This window comes from Stegodyphus dumicola, chromosome 8, assembly GCF_044657685.1.
Source record: "Stegodyphus dumicola isolate Sdum_Otavi_A_Nest chromosome 8, ASM4465768v1".
NCBI lineage: Eukaryota > Metazoa > Arthropoda > Arachnida > Araneae > Eresidae > Stegodyphus > Stegodyphus dumicola.
In genome coordinates, this window is record NC_140775.1 from 88,640,554 (window position 1) to 88,655,132 (window position 14,579).

At 29.7% G+C, this 14,579-nt stretch overlaps 1 protein-coding gene across 6 annotated transcripts in view; it reads right to left on the reverse strand.

Moving 5' to 3' along the window:
* LOC118196921 (uncharacterized) overlaps nt 1–14,579 on the reverse strand; it is a 251,923-nt gene that overhangs the window by 46,667 nt on the left and 190,677 nt on the right. For 5 of the 6 annotated variants that reach the window (XM_085822089.1, XM_085822092.1, XM_085822088.1 and 2 more), the window contains 4 exons: nt 9,648–9,711; nt 6,262–6,328; nt 5,884–5,966; nt 3,244–3,382 (listed from right to left, as the gene is read on the reverse strand). In XM_085822089.1, the coding sequence (XP_085678215.1) occupies nt 3,244–3,382; nt 5,884–5,966; nt 6,262–6,328; nt 9,648–9,711 (353 nt within the window). Of the gene's footprint in view, nt 1–3,243; nt 3,383–5,883; nt 5,967–6,261; nt 6,329–9,647; nt 9,712–14,579 lie in introns of those variants that run through there. The other variant, XM_085822094.1, reaches the window with a different exon arrangement.

Sequence of the window (14,579 nt, forward strand, 5' to 3'; positions counted from 1 at the left end):
GAATGCATTAAAAATTGGAAAATTCTTCAAATATTTTTCTAACTTTGAGAATCTGGTTCTAAAGCTGGGTGGAGTGGAAAATGCAACGCAATACGGTAATTCTAAAGATCATTGGTCGTGCTAGTACAAACTGAACGGTGATAACTTGAATGCTGTAGAAGACGACACAAATTGCAGTTCCAGATGCTTTAAGTGCTTTGAGGTCTAGGGTGTAGCAATGGACAATAATAAGAGTGAAATTCAAGGTATAGGGAAGTAGGAATGAAAATTATTATTATCAGATACTGAAATGTTAATGTTACTAAGCATTCTTATTGGAATGTAGGTCTCTTTTAAATAATAATATGATAGTTACCAGTAGTTCATTCATGGATATTTTTGATTGGTTATCTTACTGTAATCACATCCTTCAAAATTAAATTGATTGCTTAATTTCCCCCTTGATTTTCATACTATAATATTAGTAAAAAGGAAGAAAAAAGTCTGCAAGTAAACATAACTCCTGCTTCTCCCTCTCTCTCTCTATATATAGGCATGTTTCTTCGTGTGCAACTAAGCAAAACAAATGTGACTTTTTCTTCTTTAAAAAAATTTGTGTTAATAAATATGATGAGAATTAAGTTCATTTTAAAGACTTATGACACATGAATTATACATGATCAATTCCACATGATTCCACATGTGTGAGTTTGGAAGTTTTACGTTAAAAACTTTTCTTTAAATTAATTATTTTTAAAAATGGCCTTTCGTAATTAGAACTTGCAAATCGACTTCACTAGTCTTTCATAACATTGCTTATCTTTTATTAACAAGAAATATTGCATTCAGATATTTAATTTAAGATTTCCAAAAATAATGCTACTGAAAGACATGAATATTTACTTAAATTTGAAATTAATTTGGTTAACTTAAAATAATATTTAAAAAAATTAATCTTCATATATACGTCTAAAACATCAGACCTTCATAAATTTCTTTTACTTGAACGATATTTAAATTCTGCATTACTTTGGACTAGTAAATCATTGGGCAATTAAATGGCAAGCTATAAGAGAACTAATGTAGTTTACAAATGCACTGAATTTTATTTCCTGCATTAACTTTAAAAAGTAAAATTTTTTGCATATTTGCATCATTTGATTGATAGAATATGGCAAAGCATGCAAAGGCTATCAGCCTAAAGGAAAGTATATATTCATGGGCGGCTTTGTAAGGAAAAATAGCTTGCACTTCCATTTATTCATGTGGGTATATAGTATATATATTTACATTGTTAAATGCTAAAATCAATGCTTCATTAAAATTTAATTATTATTTTATTTTTAATACTAACATACAGATACAGAATTCTTTTAAATTCCAATAAACAATCATAATTTATTTTAAAGAAAACTTATTTTATGATTTATATATTATATTACATGAATAAGAGAAACATTTGTCAAGAAATGTATTAAACTTATATTAGCAGATTCATGCTATCCTAGTAACAAGACTATCATACTTCAAAACTGTATTAAAACTGGGCAAAATAAAATCAACATAAATTCTACATTAAATGTTTAAAACTTATAAGTATGCAGTGGTAGATATTTATACAATATTATAAATTTTGTCATTTATAAAATAATAATGAAATGATATTTTTGAATATAATGTACAAAATTTTAGTTTTCGTTTATAACTAGTTTAACGAATTTTTAGAAAAATATTTTAGGTCATTTCCATCTTTCCCCTGTTGATATTGGTATATTAAAATATATGGAATAATTAAGTTGCATCTAGTTAGTAAAACAGAACATTACGAAAAGTATTTGATGCAACATATTTTTAATCAATATAATTACTTCATTTTGGAATTATAACATTTTCGTAAGAAATTAATACCAGTGAAAAAAATAATATTATTACACTAAAGAATAAATGAGATTCTCGACCGCGTTGTTCAAGTTTTTGTAATTTTACTTCATAACACACTCGTACATAAACATATTATTAGACTAAATTATAAATCAAGTATAATTAATCAGGTAATCCTAAAGAAAGAATAAACTAAACCTAGTAAGCAAAAAATATATACATTACATTCAGAATTCTAAATGTTTACATAAACTTTTCTCGCAAGGCCTGCCGGGAAAAAGATGTCAAACGTTCTTTGGTCATACGATTGCAAACGAACGCTAACATAATTAATATTGTTTTCAACAACCACATTACCGGTTCAATTAAATACCATAATAGTGATTAAATTTTGGAATAATTAGTTATAATAATACGGGCAATTTAAGGCGTAATTTATCGGATGCACAATGACAAAATACTACTATTAGATCTGCATTTGGAATAAATATTTTGCACTCTTTCAACTCATTAGACATTACGAACACTGATATTAATTAATCGCTAAGCTTAAACGTTTAAATAATTACTCACTACATGTAACAGTGCAAAGTGCATGAGAATAATCTGCATAAAATGAACAAAAAAATATTTCAAACAGTAATTGTAAACATTTTCTTACTTACCTGCGCTATACAAGCAGCATGCATTTAGCCATGTTTTTTTCTGCAACTAGCTTTCAAACACTTTTCTCCTGATTGGCTAATTTTCAGTCAGTCACGTGATTCTTCCGCGCGGCTACTGAAACATTATCTGTAATGTTACAGGCAAATCTGCTGTATCCGCCACAGTTTGCTTTCAACCTGTTACCATTACAGGAAATTCTTGTGTAACTTTTTTATTTCTGTAACTTTACAAAACTTTTGCCTGTAAAGAGCGGACTTTTTTTTTACCGTGTACTTTCAAAATCATTTCAAAAGGTTTTAAAAGTTTATTTTCTTATAAAGATCTTTATTTTCTTTATCTTTCCTCGTTTTCTCTTATATTTGATCTTTCTTTATTTCCTAGTTACATTATTTGTTATAACCTTAAAAATTTTACACCACATGAACTACTCTCATGTAAAATAAAAATGTTGTATAGTTAATGAAATTTAACACAGAAATTACGCAAGATCAAGTGTTTCAAGATTTAATAATGGCTGATAAAAATTTAAACTAAATTTTGAAAGAATTTTTTGCTTTTTTATATCTATTTATATCTTCATTTGATCCTCTTCAGCCATTGATAAGAAATACTGGATGAAGAAAAATTATAGTTTCATATATTTCTTTCCCATATAGGTTTAATATTTTAGTTTTTACTATAAAAATACTAATCAAATATTTTTTAAATTTTACTTACCAACCAAGAGTTAAAAATTTGGAACAATTTTCGCCACCCTCTGAGATTGATGACGTCAAGCTCTAACCAGGTGACAATACCTGGTATCCAGATACCCACGAAAAACATGGATAAGAAACACAGCATCTTTGTGCTACAGCTGTAAAGAAAACATTAAATTTTTGTGTTTTAATTCTTAAATGCACTGAAATATCTTTTAGAAAATACTGATTGCTATAATAATATAATTCTCTGAGGTCATAAAATCTATGAGAATTCTTATAGTATGAATTCTTTCATGTCATAAAATTCATGGGGAAGGGAGTTATATTAAACTGAAGTTAGGAGATAGTAGAATTTGAAAAGAGCATAAGTACAGTAAAATCTCGCTTAACTGAAACTTAATTTAAACAAAATGATGGAAAAAATAACACTGAACTAAAAAATCTGAAAACTAGACACTTCTATTTATTTTGTAATGAATCTTTAGTTATTTATAATTTCAGTCGTTTTAGGACTTAATACAGAGAATCTGGCGTTGCGTGCGCGCTATGAGGTTAGTTTCCTGCCAGCTCTAATAGACGTAATTATCCGACTTTGCGGTTTCTCGCTGCCTGCACATTAATTCTGATGCTACAATAGAGTTAATGAGAATGTTTCTAGTGTCCTTGTCTACTGTTCAAAGTTTACGTCAAATTGAAAGTTTTATTTATTTTTCATCACCACTAGTTGTGGTCATTGTAGCAGAATAGCATCCACTTGTGTTTTACCTTCTCAAGACCTCGTTGTTTTTCTCAGACAAAGCGACAACTCGTTTCATGTTTGTTGCAGCTATAGGACTAAAATATTATTATCAGTTTAAGTGTAACCCTATAATTTTTAAATCATCGTTTATCCTTATCTCATGATTTAAAAATAATTTATATTGCAAAAAAGTAATTTCAGTGCATTTATTTACAGAAAATGTAAAAGGAAAATTTCTGTTCAGTGAACTCAAAGAGAATTAATGATTTATGTCAACTAATATAGTTAAAATTTATTTTTCATTAAACTAGTTTCTAGGAAACAGAAATGAGAACAAATAAATAAAGTATTTAAAATAAATACACAATGTTTTGTGTATTTATTTTAAATGCTTTGTTTATTTATTTTAAATGCTTTGTTATTTATTTTAAATGCTTTGCATTATATTCTAAGTCATATTCTCCTATTTTATGAGGAAATTTATTAATAGTATAACAAATGTTCAGTCCTCCAAAACCATTTCTAATTTAAAGCATAACTACAAACAATTGCAAAAATAAAGATCGGTTAACAACTTTTGTGGACAAGGTGAATACATAAAAATTATTACTATCAAAAGGTTTCAACTATGCTTTAAATAAATGAATGATAATACGATATTTTGGATTTAGAAATATAGTAAAACCTGACTGAGATAATTACCCAGGGTTTCAAATGAGTTTGCTCTTCCCTGAATTTGGTTTTCTTAAGAAAAGATATGATTATCGATGACATTCAATACCGACGTTTCATTATGCTACCAAAAATACCGTTTTCCAGATATTGCCGTCTGTTGGAACGAATGCAATGCGGTTTTGCTGTATTTTAATATAAAATTGAGGGTAACGAAATCTATATAAAGTTCTACGTTAAAAGAACATCTTCGTCACGTTTTGTTGCTATTTTGCTTCTCTTCTCTAATTTAACAGAGTTCCAAAAATTTGCATTTTTGAGAAGACTCATTGGGTATACAGATTACATTTCATAAAAGCTTGATAATTCCATCAAAATAACTTGCAGACCTTATTTTTCTAAATCTTGAAAGAAAATTCAAGAACCGGAATTTTCTAGCAATTTAGCTGTCTCCAAGTGCAGTGATATGATTCCAAAATTACACTGATCGATCTAAATCTCTTAATATCAAAAACCTAACTGCATTTTATTTTCTAATAAGGTACGCTTAGTCTGTCATTATTCTTGTTAAACATGTAACATTGATTGTGCCTTATTATGCTCATTGTATCTGTATTAGAAATAGGCGTTATTATTCATTTTTTATAATATAGAAAATGTGTACATAAAATATAAAAATTTTATCGTGACACTCATCTTTTTCCATATTTTATTAATTAAAGCAGCTAAATTAACTTATTAAGCTATGGTTGAGTTAATGATAATATTTTGTTTCCGTACAAAAGAAATTTTGTGGAGGACATGTTACAGTTTTAATAATTTACTTTACTTAGATGTATTTTGCAAAATACATACCTTGAATGACAAAATAACATCGAATCATTTTGTGAAAATAATTTAATTTGTAAGGATCGATCAAATATTAAAAATACTGAATCTAAGCTCATGTTCGAAAGTACTAAAGGAAATATTTGCGTTCAAAAATACTAAATTTACAACAAAAATGCAATAATTTTGATTCCCTTAAGTTGCAAAAATCACAATGATTAACTTGACAATGTTTCATGAGGAGACAACGCTGAAGTTAGTAAATATATCAGTTACTACTAGAACTCCTTATATTCTATCATCTGAGAATATGTGTTATAAAAATTGAAAAGATTATAAGATTAGTGAAAATTAGAACAAGAATTGTTGAAAACTTTAAGAAACACTTTTAATTATCAGTTAGAGAAGAACACTTACTTAAGCTCTTGAACAACTTCAATCCTTTTGATTTGAGGAGAAGTCAGATTGCAACAAATGACAATGCTCCAAATGAAAGAACTCTGTCCCAACAAAAAGGAAATATGTTTGTTACTTTTGATATAAATTAATTAAAATTTTCTTCTAATTTAAAAATTAGGTTGAATGAAAGCATATGCAAATGAAGTATAAAAAATTTTTTAGACTTATGAAAAACACTTCTTACTTTCCAAGAAGAATTTACTAGTACTTAAATTTAGTTTACACTAGGCGTTATGTGTATTTTATAGAATTAAGAAATATACCAAATTAAAGAAATAACCGGCTCTTCATTTATGCAATTTTCATGACAAAAAAAAAATGAACTAATGCACTTACCATACTAATGAATGCTAATGGGCAAGCTAATGAACATCTCAGCCCTCTGGTAGGTCCAACCATACACCTGTTTAAAAATATTTTGCTTCTTTTATACCGGAAAATATTCAGTGACTCGGTTTAGAAATCATGACTCAGTTTTTCATTCTTTAAGTTCCTTAAATTGCAGCAAAACATACATATTCTATGCCGCGGGGTTATAGGGAGTATTCTATATCTAAATGTGAATGAACTATCTAATGTAAATAAAGGATTTTAGTGCAATATCATATTTTTATTATTTATGAATTTATCAAGAGATAAGAGAAACACGCCTTAAATAAATCATAAAAGTAAGCAACAGCCTGCGATAGGCGTAGATTTCTTTGCTCCTGATGAAGAGGTACTTTGTTCGCCCTCCAAATCGATAGAGTTTCTGTGATAGGCACAGCCAAAAATCTACGCCTATCACGGGTTATTGTTTCACTTTTATGATTACGAATTCATGTTCACAATAATGATATTTATAAGTTTCAATGTGATTGCCCAAAGCAATTAGATATGAATCTTATTCCATGTATTAATTAATATAAGGCAATAAGATTAAAATAAATGATTGAAAACTGAACTCTAATAATTTATAATGGTGAAGGTCTTTTCATGAATTTCTGTTAAGAATTGTTATATGTATAAATAATTCTTTGAAATTAAGTTTATTTATCATAGGGAAAAAAAATTGTGTAATTTTGTTAGAACATAATTTCAATTAAGAAAGCCTGATGAATATTGGCTACAGATTTTGTTGTCTCTTTCTAAAGTGTAGTAGATTAATTTTTGTTGATAATAATAAAAATTTATTTTAATTAATCTTTAAAATTAAAGTTATTAATAGCTAGGTTCTTTAGCATGCAAGTAAAAACATTATGGCTTTATCTTGTCCTAAAAGCTGTCTTATACTAGTCTTAAATTCGAACATTATATAAAATAATGAAAGATTAATAAACAAATGCTAATTAAGTCTGTATAAAATTCTGAATAGTTTTTTTAAACATCAGAGATAAACAGTGACCCGCCGTGGTTAAACAGCTGAAAAAACAAGTCAAAATGAAGTTAATTAGAAGATGGAAGTTAATCAAGTGGGGAAACAATGTAACATAGGCAGGATGTTTTCGACGATTTTGACTATACTGATTGGTAAGAGGACGAGAATAAGGGCAATATCGGAAAGTAAAATCAAGCACAGATTAATCCGCAAAAAATATTTATTCAGATGTCAAATTTGATTTCGTGAGGTTTTATCCCATTCGTGAAACCTTAGTGTTTTGCTTAATGACCCAAATTTTGACTCTTAGGAATCATTAGTTTAAAAACTTGATTTTGTAGTTTCTTTCAAAGTGATTTTTGCATTAAGAGATGAAACCATGTGTTTTGCCTCCTTGTCAATTAGGGTCCTTCCAACAAGTTTTTACTATTTTTACAATAATTTATGTCTGTATGTATATGTGATGAGTTTTTGGCTTCATTCTCCTGTATTGAATTTCAAAAATTTATGCTTTCCGCATTTAAGATTTCTGCGTTCATATAAAAATTAAATTAAATTTTGGGTAAGACTACGCAACCAGAGGCGGTACTTTATTTGAAGTCCATAACAGTTTTGTATCAATCAGCGTAACTTATCGTTGCATATATTAACCATAGCATATTGTTGTAAATGAAAAAGCCTTGCAGATCAAACTCAATTTAGTTTTGTTGATACTGTAGAAATAACATAGAAGAAAATTAAATTATGGTATACATTTCAAAGCATTTATTTTAAATATGTTACAAACGCTTAACATCCTTTAGTTGAAAACCGATTAAATTATATGTTATTGAACTGCCAAATAAAATATAATTTTTTATGAAAAGAATAAAGGAACAAATATTATGTTACTTTTAAAACGCGTTCTACACGCGAGTAAACAATTTCAATGAAGGAATGATGCAATAAACACTAAAAATAAATATTCTTTATAATTGCATGATTATCGTATAGAATTCTTTTGAGCTGCTTATGATTGACTACTTCAGAGATTCTTCACTGAAGGAAACTAAATGTTTTTAAAAGTTTATTTGAAATAAACATTAAGGGTATACTAAATAATTTAATCAATGCAAATGCTTATAACTTTTGACACAAAACTGCTATTATTAGCCCAGCAGGGCTACTAGTCTTAAAACGGTATTTTGCTTATCATTATGAAAGTCTGAATCACTTTTCAAATTATTGCCACCAAATATTATCCCCCTGTGTTATATTTAAAGAAATTAAATGATGAAGAATATCCATGAATTTATGTATGTTTCTTGCATTATGAAAAATGGCTTTACCTAGAGCCATGAAATTTTAAATAACTTAATCCTCCACTCGAACATGTGCAACTGGTACCCCGAATTTTGAATTTCGAATTTGTTTTATTAACTCTTTGATATTTTGTGAAACATTAACGAATTTTTGATTAACAAACTCAACGATTTCAAAGCGAGCAATGGAAACACAGTAAAAAAAAACTCATCTCCAGCGATAGAGACTGTCTATCGGAAATTCTACAGATATGCTGTTTTTAAATATTTTGCGATATTGATGTTGAATTTAATTTTATATGGTTTAAGTGCGAAAAACGCGATATTTAATAAATAAAGGTAACACACACACAAAAAAAAAAAAAAAGTTAAAAAACGCCCCTTTGTGCGTAATATAAATTTGAAAGCTTTTTTTTTTTTTTTTCATTTTGCCTTTCTATTTTTTAATTAATTCTAAAAGACATATTTAAATTTGGTAGAAATCTAGTCTAGAATTTAGATCTTGCTCATGCAAGTGCAGTTTGTAGAATGTAGATTCATTAGAATTTCTAGATTTATTAGAATGGCAGAAATACTACATATATTAACCGAATTTAAACTTCAGTCACTTTTACATGATAACTAATAAGATTATTTTGTGATTTTCCTATATCAAGTTTTACGACTTAACTTTGCATTCTAAAATATATTAACAACACAAAGAATTGCAAAAGCTGTTCCTTCTGGTATTTAAGAACATATAGCTGGAGTTAGATCACTGTTTACATAGTATTCTTCGAGAGTTTGTTTTCGAGTTAAAATAAATCACATATTTACACTTTAAAGGTATTTTCGATCACTTAAAATTGACTGAACTTTTCCAGGATAATATATATTACATTAATATAAATATTATTTTTAATGCTTTAAGTACTGGCTGAAAGCGAAAAAAAGAGGTATGTTTTCAGATATACCTTCCTATTATAAATATTAAGTTTTATTAGAGAGATCGAATTTTAGGATATGAAGTTAGTTTTAAGCATTTAATCAGGATAGTTTAATTAAGTAAAAATAAAGAACTATACCTGTCTTCATAACCGTAATTGGGTGAAGATGCTACTACGACCCCTACCCAAATAAGTGGAAGACCTGAAAAGAAAATTTTGTTGATTAATTAAATTTTGATGTCGATACATCTATATTTCTCTCTCTCTCTCTATATATATATATAACTTGTAGTATCTCTGGTATATGTATATAGGCTGCCATTTTGTTTTAAAAACGACTTTGTAAGCAAAGTTTTAGCGTTTAAGATCATTTGCCATTTCGTTTTAAAAACGACCTAGAAAGCTTTGACGGTATTTTGTCTTTAAAACAACCTTGTAACATTAACCAGAGGTATATTTCGTAAGTGTACATCTGTATAGCTATCGAGGGAGTAGCCTCTGAATGGGCCAATGGGCTTATACTAATATATCTGGCAATTTACATGACCTTCGCAACACTTTAAGCACTGAAAACGTTTTGCCACGCAATTTACTGTACAAAATAATTAACGCATTGTGGATTTCTTGTGAAAATGTTCAGTGCGAAGTTAGATCAAATAGAAGCATGGTTATATATTAAATAATAGAAGTCTTAGCAATTTTTGTTGCAGTCTATATGAAAAATATATTCTCTAATAACAGCCAGTGCTGTTTTATTCAAAATGAATTTTCCTAATTTGCATTTCTACATATTTAGTGCGTTAAATTTCAAATTATTAACTGTTCACTGTTGAATGTATTGCCTGCGCAAGAAATACTGTTCAAACACAATGGATGTATCATATTTATAACGAATAGTTTCAATCTATTCACATGTAACTTTTAATGTTAACAATAGGTATAATCGCAATTTAGATCATCAGATCATTCACAATGTGTATTTTGACTCTTAAGAAAATACTAGTAACACTTGCAGTTATTCTCAGCTCAATAAAAAAAAAATGTACACTTAGAATTCTCTTAATCCACGGGTGTTAGAATACAAATAATATTCAAGCATAAATAAATAAACTTATAAAATGAAAATACTACGAGATTTTCTACTAAAATGGTAACAGAATTTTTACGCTTTACAAATATAACTTATAACTGTGTAGCAAACGAAAAATAAAACATAAAGAACAACATGCTATCATTCCACAATTTCAAAGATTCAAGAGCAGTAGAAGCTCATTGGTTCATTATTTGAACTCCTCTCTCAGTGGCGATACTGATGTGCACATGTGAATTATGCTAACGGGAAGCTCTGCCCCGCTTATGTTAAACAGTTCAACACGACTGGACCAAGATTATTTAGCCAAGTGCCGGTCTTGGCTAAATAATCTTGGTAATAATCTTGCTAAATACACTCATGTCCATAAATTAAGGATAATGCAAAATCAGGCAAAGGAAGAGTTAGAAGCAAAACAAATTTGACTTATTTGTAAGGCTTATTTATTAAACAAAAGGTAAAGAGCAAAAAAGATGCTATATGTTTGACATTATTAAAAAAAAATTAGCGATTTTTTCTCCCTGGAGCAAATTACAAAAAAAAAAAAAAAAAAAAAAAAAAAAAAAAAACCTATTTACAAAAACCAATATTACATAGTTGGTATGATTGTTAATACATTGTATGTCTCCCAGACGATGCAATACAGTCCGTACAACGCCTAGGCATGCTGAGTATCAAATTATCGATCTGATCTTGGGGGATATTACACCACTCAAAAAGCAATGCTCTCCGAAGTTCCGGTAGACATGTAGGAGGAGGTTGACGGGCTGCAACTCGTCGGCCAAGCAAGCCTCCCACGTGCTCTACTGGATTCAAGTCCGGTGAGAATGCTGGCCAGTCCATACGGGTGATATCCTCCGATTGAAGGCATTCACTTACGATGTTTGCACGGTGAGGACGGGCGTTGTCATCCATAAAACAAATTGTGCGCCCATAGCGCCCCGAAGCAAACGTACATGTTGTTCCAGAATGACGTCCCGATAGATTTGGCTTGTCATGGTTCCAATTTGAGCATGCAGGTCAGTTCTGGAACCCAGAATAATTCCACCCCAAACGAGCACTCCTGCACCACTGTAACGGTGTCGTTCAATGATGTTTTCTTGGTGGTAACGGGTACCTGGAGTTCTCCATATGAAAGTCCGGCGAGAATCAGACTGCAAGCTAAACCTGGACTGGTCGGAAAACATCACACAAGCCCACTGTTGCGGTGCCCCCAATGTGCTCACTACTCCAGGCTAACCGCAGGCGACAGTGAGATGCAGTAAATGGAACGCATCTGACAGGTCTACGAGCATATAGACCAATCTGCTCTAAGCGTCTGTACAAGGTCTGCCTTGAAATTGTCGTACCAGTGGCTGAAGAGAGCTGGCGAGACAGGTCTTAGGCTGTGCTACGCCTGTTTCTTTTGGCAGTAACTGCCAAATATCGGTCCTCATTCGGCGTTGTAACTCTGGGACGACCTGTGCTGTAACGTCTACTCACATTAGTATCATCTTGGAATCGTTGCCAAAGCCTGGAGATGACACTCTGGGCAATTCCAAGTTCGTCTGATACTTCCAGTTGGGTACGCCCACATTCCAGACGCCCGATAATTCTATCAAGTAAAAAATCATCCAAATGCGTCCTTTGTGTCATAACTATTCGGTTATTGCACTGAAAAGCTTAAAAAGCGCCTGCGAACAATTTTACTTCTTTGCCTGTATTCCTTATATATCCATTTTAGAGTTCGATTTCCGCGTGACTTATTATCCTTAATTTATGGACATGAGTGTAATTTACCTTACAGCATGTACTACTTTTATTCACCCATCATTTTTCAACGATTGTTTTATGTTTCTCGATATGGCAAAACTATCAAGCAGAGTACAAACATAGAAACATATTTAATGTTTGGGCAATACTATTTTTATTTCGTTTTTTGTAAAACTTACAAATTTCTTATGAACAGACTCTAAGATTTGAAAGCGAGCAGTGACAACACTTTTCGAAACAAAGCATATTTTTATTTGCAGAGCGCAAGACAGTTGCCACTCGAAAAAAATGAGTGCGAGAATTAACGTTTGCAGAGTTTTTAATTCATATCTCGGCTGATTAAAAGTCGTTACGAAGATGAGAATCGTCGAATTGGCTTTCACGAATTTTTGGAATCGAGGGGTATCTTTCTCGAATCTCAATTCATGTCACAAATAAATAAACAGACAGATAAACGCGCATAGAGTTTAAAAGTATAGATAAGATAGGACTTCCAAGTTTTCGAGTCAGCCCTCTTTTTTTTTTTTTTTTTTTTTTTTAAACTTGTAATTGAGATTATTTCTAAAATGCCGAGTAACTTATACGAACAAGTAAATTAGGTTTTCGAAGTTCTTATGTATAGTTCAACTAGGTTTTTTTTAACTCACTATAATTTTGTAATTTATAGGTTTTTTATTTTTTTCAGTATTACACGTCAAAAAGATTTTTATTTTTATGTGTTTCATTTTTATATGTTTTATTCTTAGAGTACGAATGGCATGTGGGAGAAGCTCGTTGGCAATTGTGAGACTACCTGAGAGTTTATTTTTTCAAAAAAGAAATTTATCTAAAACTTATTAAGTAGAAGACTAACATCTCCAAAAACGTTATATGAATTACAATTTACAAACAATTAGTTCGTATCAAAATTATTTGCATAAAACTTAAGCAATAGCAAGAAGAATTTATTTTATTTTCACAGACATTACTAATCAAGTTTTTAAGTCATTTATTTAAAAAAGGAACAGTTAAAAATGTTGGAGCAATTTGAATGTTTTTTTACGTAATGAAGACCGTTTTTAAACCTAACAGGAGCAATGAGGCGAATGAGTAAAAATGATTTATAGTATAAGAAACCTGTAAATTTGTCATTTTAAGCCAAAAGAACGTGAAGAACTGCCACTGTGTTCTAGTTTTCTATTTTCATTTTCCCTAGCTTTTGCCAAAAATTAATTACTGAATTTCATTTTGAGGTTTGCAGTTCTTCTTTAGTATTTGTAAATTCTTTCTCCAGTATTACTTGGCGAGATTAAAAGTAGCGAATAGTAACTATGCTTCACATTCCTTCTTGACATCCTTTTTCACACTCATTTTTCAACGGACATTTTTTAGATTACAAGCATAGAGTACGTAATAATTTTTCTGGCTTATTTATTTACATATTTCTATAATTAGATGCGAATAAATAGCTTTGATTCTATTATTCCAGACTGTATAAGTTACCATTTTTTTGCTATTGTTGATAATTTCCATGTTATAAGTTCCTTTTTTGCCTTTTCCGCCAATTTTGTTTTTCATACTTAACGGAATTTTCGGTACATTAATTTTCTATTTGGATGGTGCTTTCATTGTTTGAATTTTTACTATGTTTTGGCAGATTGGATATGTAGAGGTGACATCTTTAATTTTCAGAGCTACAAATAATTTTAAAATTATTAATTTCGATACCTCTACTAGCTCGAGACTAACAGAAACAAATCTAGTATGCGAGATAAAACTATAGTATCGGCGTCTGATTTTTTCAGTTCTTGAAAAGGTTTAACTCTGACGTGATAAAACAGGGCTTTACCAAAGTTGTATTTACTGTATTTTTACATTTAATTAATTAATACTTTCACAACTCAGCCAACTCAGTATGTTGTTACATAACATACACAAAATTTATATCTTTTGTTCTGATTAGTATTTTAAATATTTTTTCTTAAGTTATCACTTTTCAAATTCATTTTTTTGCCTTTTTGTTATAATTTAACTTAATTAATCAATTATTTAATGTCAATGTTAGATACAATCGAGCAAGATTATAAATTTGAAAGTTCTATTTTTCAGTATTGTAATTACTTCCTAGCTTGTTAAATATATATATATATAAGTGCATATAAAAGAAAAAAAAGATTTTCTGTTACTTTTCTTTTTCCAAAAAAAATGTTTTAAAACCTACTTTACTGAGACTGTTGCAAACTGTGAAA